At 37.8% G+C, this 13,926-nt stretch overlaps 1 protein-coding gene across 2 annotated transcripts; it reads right to left on the reverse strand.

Moving 5' to 3' along the window:
* Positions 1-10: 10 nt before the first annotated feature.
* Positions 11-6,502, reverse strand: LOC148274293 (uncharacterized). 2 transcript variants are annotated; one of them, XM_088237334.1, is made up of 3 exons: positions 6,440-6,502; positions 2,172-5,403; positions 11-1,517 (listed from the first exon to the last, which is right to left on the reverse strand). In XM_088237334.1, exons 1-3 carry the CDS (start codon positions 6,479-6,481, stop codon positions 697-699), a joined length of 4,095 nt encoding a protein of 1,364 aa, XP_088093460.1. In that variant the 5' UTR covers positions 6,482-6,502; the 3' UTR covers positions 11-696. The 2 variants fall into 2 exon arrangements, with proteins under 2 accessions (XP_088093460.1, XP_088093458.1); XM_088237332.1 differs by having other exon boundaries at positions 11-1,946.
* Between the last annotated feature and the right edge of the window lie 7,424 nt (positions 6,503-13,926).

The following is a 13,926-nucleotide window of genomic DNA, read 5'->3' on the forward strand; positions in this document are numbered from 1 at the left end:
GATTTGGAAATTTTGGTGTAAGATCCTGGAAGGACAACATTTTCAACGGAAACTGATGAGCTGACTTCAACATCTCGTCGTCCATATGGTCCATATCCCCATGGTCCTCGACGGCTTTCAACAGAGACAGATGATGATTTGGAAATCTTAGTGTATGAGCCTGGTCGAACAACGCGTTCAATGGAAACTGATGAGCTGACTTCAACATCTCGTCGTCCATAAGGTCCATAACCCCAAAGTCCACGTCCTCCTTCAACAGATACTGATGATGAGGCGGAGTAACCACCTCGTGATCCATAAAGTCCATGTCCAAGACCTCCAATACCGCCATATCCGCCGATTCCTCCGATACCGCCATATCCGATACCGTCAATACCATCTACGATGTCCAAATCTCCAGATCCATAAACACCACCGAGTGATCCATATGGTCCACGTCCAAGAAGTCCATGTCCATAAAGTCCACGGCCTCCTTCAACAGATACTGATGATGAGGCGGAGTAACCACCTCGTGATCCATAAAGTCCATGTCCAAGACCTCCAATACCGCCATATCCGCCGATTCCTCCGATACCGCCATATCCGATACCGTCAATACCATCGACGATGTCCAAATCTCCAGATCCATAAACACCACCGAGTGATCCATATGGTCCACGTCCAAGAAGTCCATGTCCATAAAGTCCACGGCCTCCTTCAACAGATACTGATGATGATAGCTGAGTAACCACCTCGTGATCCATAAAGTCCATGTCCAAGACCTCCAATACCGCCATATCCGCCGATACCTCCGATACCGCCATATCCGCCAATACCGTCAATACCATCTACGATGTCCAAATCTCCAGATCCATAAACACCACCGAGTGATCCATATGGTCCACGTCCAAGAAGTCCATGTCCATAAAGTCCACGGCCTCCTTCGATAGACACTGATGATGATGCTGAGTAACCACCTCGTGATCCATATCCCCATGGTCCTCGTCGGCTTTCAACGGAGACAGATGATGATTTGGAAATTTTGGTGTAAGAACCTGGAAGGACAACATTTTCAACGGAAACTGATGAGCTGACTTCAACATCTCGTCGTCCATATGGTCCATATCCCCATGGTCCTCGACGGCTTTCAACAGAGACAGATGATGATTTGGAAATCTTAGTGTATGAGCCTGGTTGAACAACGCGTTCAATGGAAACTGATGAGCTGACTTCAACATCTCGTCGTCCATAAGGTCCATAACCCCAAAGTCCACGTCCTCCTTCAACAGATACTGATGATGAGGCGGAGTATCCACCTCGTGATCCATAAAGTCCATGTCCAAGACCTCCAAGACCGCCAATACCTCCGATACCTCCAATACCGCCATATCCAATACCGTCAATACCGTCTACGATGTCCAAATCTCCAGATCCATATACACCACCGAGTGATCCATATGGTCCACGTCCAAGAAGTCCATGTCCATAAAGTCCACGGCCTCCTTCGATTGAAACAGATGATGATGCTGAGTATCCACCTCGTGATCCGTAAAGTCCATGTCCAAGACCTCCAATACCGCCATATCCGCCGATCCCTCCGATACCACCATATCCGCCAATACCGTCAATACCATCTACGATGTCCAAATCTCCAGATCCATAAACACCACCGAGTGATCCATATGGTCCACGTCCAAGAAGTCCATGTCCATAAAGTCCACGGCCTCCTTCGATAGACACTGATGAAGATGCTGAGTAACCACCTCGTGATCCATATCCCCATGGTCCTCGTCGGCTTTCAACGGAGACAGATGATGATTTGGAAATTTTGGTGTAAGAACCTGGAAGGACAACATTTTCAACAGAAACTGATGAGCTGACTTCAACACCTCGTCGTCCGTATGGTCCATATCCCCAAAGTCCACGACCTTCTTCAACAGATACTGATGATGAGGCGGAGTATCCACCTCGTGATCCATAAAGTCCATGTCCAAGACCTCCAATACCACCATATCCGCCAATACCTCCGATACCGCCATATCCGCCAATACCGTCAATACCGTCTACGATGTCCAAATCTCCAGATCCATAAACACCACCGAGAGATCCATATGGTCCACGTCCAAGAAGTCCATGTCCATAAAGTCCACGGCCTCCTTCAACAGATACTGATGATGATGCTGAGTAACCACCTCGTGATCCATAAAGTCCATGTCCAAGACCTCCAATACCGCCATATCCGCCGATTCCTCCGATACCGCCATATCCAATACCGTCAATACCATCTACGATGTCCAAATCTCCAGATCCATAAACACCACCGAGTGATCCATATGGTCCACGTCCAAGAAGTCCATGTCCATAAAGTCCACGGCCTCCTTCGATAGACACTGATGATGATGCTGAGTAACCACCTCGTGATCCATATCCCCATGGTCCTCGTCGGCTTTCAACGGAGACAGATGATGATTTGGAAATTTTGGTGTAAGAACCTGGAAGGACAACATTTTCAACGGAAACTGATGAGCTGACTTCAACATCTCGTCGTCCATATGGTCCATATCCCCATGGTCCTCGACGGCTTTCAACAGAGACAGATGATGATTTGGAAATCTTAGTGTATGAGCCTGGTCGAACAACGCGTTCAATGGAAACTGATGAGCTGACTTCAACATCTCGTCGTCCATAAGGTCCATAACCCCAAAGTCCACGTCCTCCTTCAACAGATACTGATGATGAGGCGGAGTATCCACCTCGTGATCCATAAAGTCCATGTCCAAGACCTCCAATACCGCCATATCCGCCGATTCCTCCGATACCGCCATATCCGATACCGTCAATACCATCTACGATGTCCAAATCTCCAGATCCATAAACACCACCGAGTGATCCATATGGTCCACGTCCAAGAAGTCCATGTCCATAAAGTCCACGGCCTCCTTCAACAGATACTGATGATGATGCTGAGTAACCACCTCGTGATCCATAAAGTCCATGTCCAAGACCTCCAATACCGCCATATCCGCCGATACCTCCGATACCGCCATATCCGCCAATACCGTCAATACCATCTACGATGTCCAAATCTCCAGATCCATAAACACCACCGAGTGATCCATATGGTCCACGTCCAAGAATTCCATGTCCATAAAGTCCACGGCCTCCTTCGATTGACACTGATGATGATGCTGAGTAACCACCTCGTGATCCATATCCCCATGGTCCTCGTCGGCTTTCAACGGAGACAGATGATGATTTGGAAATTTTGGTGTAAGATCCTGGAAGGACAACATTTTCAACGGAAACTGATGAGCTGACTTCAACATCTCGTCGTCCATATGGTCCATATCCCCATGGTCCTCGACGGCTTTCAACAGAGACAGATGATGATTTGGAAATCTTAGTGTATGAGCCTGGTCGAACAACGCGTTCAATGGAAACTGATGAGCTGACTTCAACATCTCGTCGTCCATAAGGTCCATAACCCCAAAGTCCACGTCCTCCTTCAACAGATACTGATGATGAGGCGGAGTATCCACCTCGTGATCCATAAAGTCCATGTCCAAGACCTCCAATACCGCCATATCCGCCGATTCCTCCGATACCGCCATATCCGATACCGTCAATACCATCTACGATGTCCAAATCTCCAGATCCATAAACACCACCGAGTGATCCATATGGTCCACGTCCAAGAAGTCCATGTCCATAAAGTCCACGGCCTCCTTCAACAGATACTGATGATGATGCTGAGTAACCACCTCGTGATCCATAAAGTCCATGTCCAAGACCTCCAATACCGCCATATCCGCCGATACCTCCGATACCGCCATATCCGCCAATACCGTCAATACCATCTACGATGTCCAAATCTCCAGATCCATAAACACCACCGAGTGATCCATATGGTCCACGTCCAAGAATTCCATGTCCATAAAGTCCACGGCCTCCTTCGATTGACACTGATGATGATGCTGAGTAACCACCTCGTGATCCATATCCCCATGGTCCTCGTCGGCTTTCAACGGAGACAGATGATGATTTGGAAATTTTGGTGTAAGATCCTGGAAGGACAACATTTTCAACGGAAACTGATGAGCTGACTTCAACATCTCGTCGTCCATATGGTCCATATCCCCATGGTCCTCGACGGCTTTCAACAGAGACAGATGATGATTTGGAAATCTTAGTGTATGAGCCTGGTCGAACAACGCGTTCAATGGAAACTGATGAGCTGACTTCAACATCTCGTCGTCCATAAGGTCCATAACCCCAAAGTCCACGTCCTCCTTCAACAGATACTGATGATGAGGCGGAGTAACCACCTCGTGATCCATAAAGTCCATGTCCAAGACCTCCAAGACCGCCAATACCTCCGATACCTCCAATACCGCCATAGCCAATACCGTCAATACCGTCTACGACGTCCAAATCTCCAGATCCATAAACACCACCGAGTGATCCATATGGTCCACGTCCAAGAAGTCCATGTCCATAAAGTCCACGGCCTCCTTCGATAGACACTGATGATGATGCTGAGTAACCACCTCGTGATCCATATCCCCAAGGTCCTCGTCGGCTTTCAACGGAGACGGATGATGATTTGGAAATCTTGGTGTAGGAGCTGGGTCGAACAACACGTTCAATGGAGACTGATGAGCTAACTTTAACGTCTCGTCGTCCATATGATCCATATCCCCATGGTCCTCGACTCCTTTCAACAGAAACAGACGATGATTTGGAAATCTTGGTGTAAGAGCTTGGTAGAACAACTCGTTCAATGGAAACTGACGAGCTGGCTTCAACATCTCTTCGTCCATATGGTCCATATCCCCATGATCCTCGACTGCTTTCAACGGAAACAGATGATGATTTTGAAATCTTGGTGTATGAACTTGGTCGAACAACTCGTTCAATCGAGATTGACTTGCTAATGGATGCTTTGGCACGTCGCCCTCCAACCAAATATCCACCTCTTCGTCCACTTTCAATTGACGCGGAATATGAAGCTTTCGTTCCAAGGACGGATCCTGATAGTCCGTGACCGGAAATCGCATTCACTCCGTGGTTGGCGTGGCCAATCTTCTTGATGACAATTTCTTCCTCATATATCTTTTCCCTAGCATGATGATGCCCATGCTTGGGCTTCTCTTGTACAATAATAATTTGTTTTATTATTTTTTCAGTACTGCAGCTATCTTCAGATGAATAAGAGTCGCTCCACGACTCCGAATATGATACATCGTCCGATATTATTTCCCTTAGAGAAATAATTTTTTCGATAAGTTCACCTTTACTATTCGTTTCGATTACATCTTCTTCTTCCAAAAGCTTTTCGTGCAAGCCATCACTATCAAAATGGTGTCCTTGTTTAAACAAATCTTGTACTTTGTCTATTACAGCAGAGGATCCTGTTGTGTGTACCTGTGTTTCAATAAATAATTCATTATGATCATATTTTATAACATCATTTACCTTACCAACTGTTGGTTTTAAACATTTTTTTTATTTTTATTGAACTCTTTTAAATACACGCCTTCAAAAAGATACATATTACGTATTTAATTAGTTTTGGATATCTTAAACTTTGGCACATGTACGACTACGTTTATTATTTTAACTACAATATAATATATTTGTATATCACGAGCTATTAACAAAACTCTTAGACGTGATAGCATAAGTATCAACTCAAACAAGGTAAATATAATATTTATTCTTGATCAACGATGGTTTCTATTCCATATTACTTCCAAATTATATTACTTCCAAACTTACTCATCAAAATTACGACCTGTAAATTGTATCCTTATTAATTTACGGAGCCGTTGTTGACATTTCGGTGAAAAATGCTTTTATGTCTGTTTTTATTTCTACCATACGAATATTTTTTATCTTCTAGCTCGTTGCCGATATTTGTTTGTCACTTTTTCGCTTATTCACTTTTTTATTGATTATTTTTCATTTGTATTTTTTTATGATGAATATTTTTTTTTTATTTGTTGTTTATATATACTTATTTTAGTATATTAGATACTTATTTTACAGTTTATATTTATTGTGTGAAGAATATTGAACTTATTCTAAATACATGATTTTTGTTGTGTATACTGCTTATTTCATACAGGTACATAAATTAAACTGCACGTTCACCCAATATTAATTTCATGGTTTAATTAGCGAATTCGCTGAAATTTGAAATTTACTTTGTAGTAATAATGTTTTCTAGAAGGAAAACGATTTTTACAGTCGTTGTACGGTAAACTGTTTAAAATCACTGAATAGGAAAACAATGTAAATGCATATATATTTTTTTTGTGACAAATGAATTATTTTTAATGCTTTTGCAATAAATAAATATTCAACTTGTAGATATGTAATACAGTGAAATTTGAGCGTTAGACATGATATTCAAAAGTTATAATGTAGTAAATGAATTAAGAAAAGTTAGATTATTTACCTGCCAGGAGCAGAATACGATCAGGAGAAGAATAGCCCTCATGGCGGAGGGCTTAGTGAGACTGATGATACAATTGTCCGAGCTTACCAATTTATAGATGGACTCGCGATCCACACTATTTGTTAAGCTAAATAAACTGAATCCATTCAGCAAATATTCGGCAGGTGTTGGATATCATTCTTCGTAATAAGATTGATTTATTGCCGTTGAACCAACGGCGTTTTTAAACAAATATTTTACAAGCAAATAAATATGTAAATGCATTAAAAAAAACAGCCGATAGCAACATTTCAAACTAAAAATTAAAAGTTACGTAACAAGAAACGTGTACATTTGATATTCTGTGGATAAAACTAGTTTCATCATAATTCTCTTATCAGCACCGAATGGTGCATAAGGAACTGTATTAGTACACCAGTTGCAGCGTACGTCGATTGTTTGTCACAATTAGGATTATCTAAATTTATTGCAAAAGAGGAGGGAAAACATTTTTGAGAAGGGAATATGCAAGTCTGGGCATTTACAGATCTAATGACCTGTTATTAGTTGATTTAAGTGGTCACTTTACACACTTTGTGACATTCATTTTACTCTCCATATTGGACTTTGTAATATTGTAGTAGAAAAACATCATAGTAATGAAAAGTGCTAACCGCTATACTACGAGACGATTTTAAAATATGTGAAATCATAAACTTGCAAAAATGGACTATTTGTGATTATTCCGGATTTTTTTGCAGAACGACCGGGTTATGGAGAAATAACTAATATGAAAACGGCTGTTGATTTCAAACCAAATTTCTTTCAAGTTTTGTCAAAAAGAAGATGAGAAGTAGAACTCTTGAGCTCTGAAACGACCAGTATTTAAGTGAAACTACTTGACACGTAACTAAAATATTTTTCCGGAAATTTTTCATGCATTTGATTTCAGGAAAACGCAGCAAATTGGCTACGAACTGTCTATAATCCTCACCGGCTTCGGTGGTTTTATGAGCTATCTTCACCGCTGTAAGCTTTTGGAAATCAATACAGCTGTTCATAAGATGACGAGACACCCCAAGTTGTCTCTCATTTGCTGACGTTTAGTCCCTTTTTCAGCATAGAGCGCAAGCATCTAGAGACGGGATGTAGGAATCTAAATGAGGACGGAGATATCGCGACTGTGATAATTCATTATGACTTATAACATAAGATAACAATATGTATGGTGAAAATAGTAAAGGTAATTGTCGAAGCGTTAAGTAAGTTAGTGCTATACAAGATCCCGACGTAACCTGTTAAGATATATTGTGATGGGTCCCTATGAATAGTTCTCGCCCTCCGAGCCCGGGCCCTTAAAGAGCCTGGCTAGGGCATAGAAGGCGAGAGTCCTCATTTTGCTAACTCTCCCCCTCCAGGCCCAGACCCGTAAAGTATCGGGCTATTGGGTAGGAGGCGAGCTCTTTAACGTCCTAGTGGTCCCCCGAGGATGCGGCTTCTTTTATGACGTAAAGCATCACATTCACATATGATATGGATAGGTGTTACCTTATCAGCACTGCAGAACCTACATCTAGAAGTTTTGGAAAGGTTCATTCTAGCGAGATTCAATCTGTAGTGCCCTGGGCGGGCTCTAGTGATAATCCTCACTTGATTTCGGCTGAGCTTTATCAGGTCGAAAGCAAACTTTCGCGCGTACCCTTTTATCAGTTCCTTCGCATGGTGCTAACCAGGTACTTTGTGCCAGAGCATTATGCTCTGTTTTCTGGTCCATGACCTAAGCTCGTTACGAGGAGCACATTTGAGGTTATCTCAGCTCCCAATCGCCAATTTATCAGCTGCCTCGTTACCGTTGATGTTTGAGTATCCAGGTACCCAAATCAATGTTAGGTACACTGTTACACTCACCGACACAATTAAGTACCCGTAGGCATTCCAATGTTAATTTGGAATTAATCTTAATAGAGCTCAGTGCTTTTAGAGCATCATGACTACCTGAGAGAATAATAATTATTGTTTTTGTATTGTCTGCGCAATCTCCATGTTCGCAGGCACAGATGGCGTAAAGTTCCGTTTAGAAGACAGTGGGAAAGAGCCCTAGGCTAATGGAAAACCTTTCAGCGGATCTAAGTCCGTGTATCCCAGCACTTGCTTGTTATCTTTCTTGGAGCCATCGGCGTACCGCACAATGTCTCCTTCCCTTCAAGGTGGGTGGTTATCGTTGCCATTATATCGCAGCCATTATCACTTCTATAGTAAATTCCATAGTCATTACATTCAATGGCTTAGCTAACATCGGATAATCGATGAGGTATTGCTGCAAATTCCTCATAGTTCTTGTTTTACAGTCGGCATTTCCCGCCTCCATCGCACGTAACATGGCCATGCCCGCCTCCACCTGTGCATGAATGTGTAGAGGATTTAGACATAACATTGCTTCCATTGCTGTAGTTGTAGTGGATCGCATTACTCCAGTGGCAATGATACAGGCCATTCTTTGTAAACTGGATAATGCACCGCCCCTTTGGTGGGCTTTTTTTGTGCCAAGCTATGCATCCATAGGTGACCACAGGTCTTACTATGGCTCCATATATCCAAAGTCCAACCTTTGGTTTTAGCCCCCATTTTTTGCCACTATGCGGCAGCCTGTACCCAGAATGATTTTGACCTTTCTGATCACAACCTTATGATAACAAAGTTTCTTTAAAGACGAAGGCTTATTTCGAACGATGGTATGATAAAGTTACAGAGGGTGAGTTGATTTTTACTGGAACATTTTTTTTTCTAATTTTTATATATTTGATGGCATGCAAACGCATTAACCAGTACACCACGAGATTTTAGCCGAGAAACGTTATCAATTAATTAAAAAAAATATTAATCCATATCGCTAATCAACAATATTTTTCGTTTTTCCAAATTTTTGTAGACAAGAACTGAATTCAATAAAGGTTTTAGTGGTTTAACTTCACGAAGATCAGAAAATTTAAGAATAGACAAATTGAAGGAATATAAATCTAAATATTACAATGTACCTGGGTTTTATCAAGATATTACATATTATAACGTTCCTAGGTTTTATCAACATATTGCAATGTAATATGTAATATTGTCAGTTCCATATACTCTAACTCTTTTTTTTTTCTCATGTCTTATATAATAAATTATTTTTCTCTTTACTGTGTAACCTGTTCTATCATTATATTTGTAAAAAACTTTAAACTGGATGTATGTACTGTTTTTTTATATTTTGTATTATTATATTTATAGCTCTTTTTTTCATGTCTTATATAATATTTCGTTTCTTTTCTTAATTATTTTATAAGTAAAAAATATTTCTCTTTATCATTTTTTTTTACATCATTATATATTTTTATACATAAACATATACTATTTACCTAAATATTAGTTTTCAATAATAATACATATATATATATATATATATATTTTTAATGTTATTCAAAATTTGCTTCTTAGTTATTTTTTTAATTGGTTCAAAGTATTTCTAATACCAAATTATCTTTTTTTATCCATAATTCTACAACTGGTAATATTTTATTATTTTATATAGTTTATATTTCTTAGACTTTCTAAATTAATCATATTGTTTTAAATGCTCTGTATTACTTATAATTATGCTTACATGTATGTATATTTAATTGTATTTGTAACTTATATGTAAAAGGCACTAAGTGCCGTTTATTTCAATAAAATAAAATAAAATAAAAAATAAAAAATATATTATTATTCTCTTTACTGTGTAACATGTTCTCTTATTATATTTGTGAAAAACTTTAACGTGATGTATTTGCTATTTTTTTATATTTTGTATTCTTTTATAACAACTGTTGTTTTTCCTTAATAATTCAAAATCAAAAAATAAATAAAAAATACTGCTGTCTTCCATTTACTCATTTAGTCCATAATACGCCTTTTTTATTAGAAGTACGCCTTTTATAAAAAAATGAATTTATTGTCTATTATTTTTAGGACATTGTCGGGTATTCTATTGTATGTAGAAGCGTAGGCAGTGCCCCACAAACGATGTGCTTACCTTACTTAGCTTTAATTTTGGGATTACTAATTTGTCTTTATTTTTAGTATTGTAGCTATTTTTGGAAAAGAGAGATATATTTTTACTACTTTACTATGTTTCTTAAAATAAGGAAAGACTCCTTCGTCAACACAATTGATATAAACTAAAGCTAAGTATGGGGCTAATATTTCATTATCACGAAACCCAACAATTATTAGTTATTTATTATACAGTATTAGTTATTACATTATAGTTTTTTGTAAAGTAATATATTTATTTTAGATAGTTATACAAATAAAATTTGAAAACCAACTTATACCTTAACTAACAAACAATGTATATACAAAAATAATTTCAAAAACAAACCGTTATAAAATCCAGACGCTTTCCGATGACACTCCATCTACCTATATGGATGTTTGTTTTATCGTTTACATTTTATTTCTAATCGATGCCATTTTAAGAAGGTATGTTTTTTTTTGAAAATTAAATAATAAACAAATCGTAATTCAAATGTCAAAACGCATATCATTTAATTTTGTACAAAATTGGAGTATTTGATTAAAGGAAGAGAGCACAAGAATGGACCTACATTAAATGCGATCGGGATGTTCTTCAATATTGGTGCACTGGAAGATGAAAGTTCACTATGAATTTAACCATTTTCACAACGCGCGACGCTTCCAGAATTCTATGCAATGTGATGTAATGTCAACATTTTGTTTTTGTTCCAAATCCAAATCATCTGATTTTGTATCTTCTATCTTGATGCAAGGTAGGTACCGTAAGGATGGGTCGAGGGGGAGATGCTAATGAAAGGTAATCGGCCAGGAATAATATCGATAAATGCTGTTTTATGCTAAACACTGTTGTAGTCCGATAATCTTGAACACTCCATAGAACGTAAAATCCCGTCCTTGTCAATAAACTTTTGGACAAACTCGAAATATTGTTGAAAGAAAATGTTTCTTTGCTTTTTTTTATGCCCTAATAAATGAAGATATTATGTTCTGAAGCTGGCCACCATATTTTTCATTAACTGATTTTAAACAAAGTAAACTGTAAATATATCGTCACCGGGAATTCAACAGGATGTAAGGGACAAAAAGTTTATTGTTTAAGGAAGGGAAAAAATAAATATCCATGATATATTTTTAAATGTATTTATTTGATTTATTTATGCATTTATTAATGAACATATAAATAAGGAACGCCAATGTGTCAATGTAGTGAATTTAAAAAAAATAGATGCAGAGGACTAAAAATAGCCCTGACTAAAAACCCTTTCCATCTGTTAAAAAAAAATTGCGTTTCTATTTACCCGAACATTAAAAAATTTAATATATTTTAAAATACAATTTATAAAATATTTAAAATAGCAAAACCCCGGGACTCTAGCGGCTGCGGGTTTCCTCCCTCAGTCCCGTTACAAAAAATGTTTCCCACATTGTACAATATTGTGTATTATTACAATCCCCCTTTTCGCAAACAGCGGTGCATTGGGCACTGCGTCGGTAAACCAAAAGTAGCGTAGCTCGATTATCTGTTTCGTGAAGGTACAGTAATCAGTCTTACGCTTCAGGTGCAATAAAACATTGCAGGAACCAAACCCAGGACCTTAAAAACGGTAGGCAAACGCGTCAACCACCACACAACGAAATGGACTTATGTCCACTCGATTTTCCGAGTCAGTATTCTTACCCGAGAGCAGTTATTGACTAGAAAACACTCCAGTTCCATTTCACAAACATAATTGTTTTCTTCATCTGCCTGGACGCGGAACATTGTAGCAATGAATGTAAGTTTAACATAATCTGATTTCAATTATGATTATTTTAAAATCACTACAAAAAAAATATATTAAATGCACTGCTACCTCTTTTTGTGCGGGGAATCCGTTCCACGCCGTGCCGTATAAAAAAAGCTGTGAGAAAAGTACGAGTATACAAAAAAAAATAAAAAGCGGATAGGTTTGTACGAAAATCATTTTGGGATTTAAAAAAAAGAACATCATCCTTCGCTTGCACATACTACTCTCCTTGTGAAGAGTGCAGTATCTCAGTTAGACATGTTTCTTAGAAAAACGCTCAAATAAAATAACGTTGTTTTAGTCGTAGTTTCAATACTACGCATGTCATCACTATATTTGTATACCATATACCATGCATCAAAAGAAAGGAAAAAACCAAGAGATTCTTTTAGTTTTCATATCAAGATTAAAATTTACATTTAGAAGATAAATAAAACTAAATTATAGATAACTATAAACCGAAAATCTATTTACTGCAGTTTTGCTTTCTGTATTTCATAGTTTCTGAAGGAATATTGATACGTCAGTGAGCCTAAAATAAAAATCTTTTCTTCGTGATTCCGAATCTGTATTTAACGAAATGTCTTCAAAAATGCTAGATACTGCACTTTTTCTAAGGACGGCAGCATAGTGTAGTGTTTAAAACTGTCTGAACATTTTATTTATTTATTTATTTTAAAGAAACAAACAGTCGACAGTGATATAATATTTTATTTTTTTAATACAGTTTGAATACAGACCAGCGAAGTTTCTAAATAAGAATCATACATATTATTAAATTGTCTTACAACAAAATGGAGTGTTTATGTGTATTTGTATGAGAGTAAGTGTAGATATGTGTTTATGTGTATTAGTGTGGGAGTAAGTGTTCAGGCGTGTGTAAGTGTGAGCATCATTAAATAGTAAGTGGGATTATATCGCAGCCAGAAATAATGAGTCTTAATTTATTTTTAAATAAATAAAGGGGCATGTAAAATATATCAATATATGAAAAAATGAATTAATTTTGTTAATTATATCTGTATATTAAGTCTTCATTGTATATTCTCACATGCAAAAATATTTTTTTAAAGTATATTGTTAAGTGTCCTCGGCACGGGTAACCCCAGTGAGGTCACATTTTGTATAATGAAATATAGGTAAGAAAAAGAGCGATGTTGAGTATTCCAAGAACGAATAGTATTTTATTCATTTATTTATTTATTTTATAGAAACAAACAGTCGACAATGATATAATAACATTAAAAAAAATACAGTTTAAAGACAGACCAGCAAAGTTTCTAAATAAAAATCATACATATTATTCAATTGTGTTTCAACAAAAGGATGTGTTTATGTGTATTTGTAAGTGTAGATGTGTGTTTATGTGTATTAGTGTGAGATTAAGTGTTCAGGAGGGGGTGCATCATTAAATAGTAAGTGGGATCGTATCGCAGCCAGAAATAATAAGTCTTAATTTATTTTTTAATAAATTAAGAAGCATGTAAAATATATCAATAGATGAAAAAAAAAACATTTTAGTTAGAGCAAGAACGATAGAGGAAAGAGTGTTGTGCATAGTTAGTGCTATAGACTGGCAGATAGAATAAATACTTATTTCCTGTCACGCGAAAGGGGACATTAAGATTAATTTTGGAGAGTAGGTTAAAAGAGTCTACTTTA

This window comes from Micrasema longulum, unplaced genomic scaffold (genome assembly GCF_059751315.1).
Source record: "Micrasema longulum isolate JH-2025_06_02 unplaced genomic scaffold, ASM5975131v1 h1tg001694l, whole genome shotgun sequence".
Lineage (NCBI taxonomy): Eukaryota > Metazoa > Arthropoda > Insecta > Trichoptera > Brachycentridae > Micrasema > Micrasema longulum.

Bases quoted from the DNA above. Each gene is read 5' to 3' on its own strand.
- LOC148274293 (XM_088237332.1), bottom strand. From the start codon at position 6,481: ATGAGGGCTATTCTTCTCCTGATCGTATTCTGCTCCTGGCAG. The intron at 5,404-6,439 runs GTAAATAATCTA...ATTGAAACACAG, and splicing joins TCGTATTCTGCTCCTGGCAG to GTACACACAACAGGATCCTC. The intron at 1,947-2,171 runs GTGGTTACTCAG...ATGGATCACGAG, and splicing joins TGGACTTTATGGATCACGAG to GTGGATACTCCGCCTCATCA.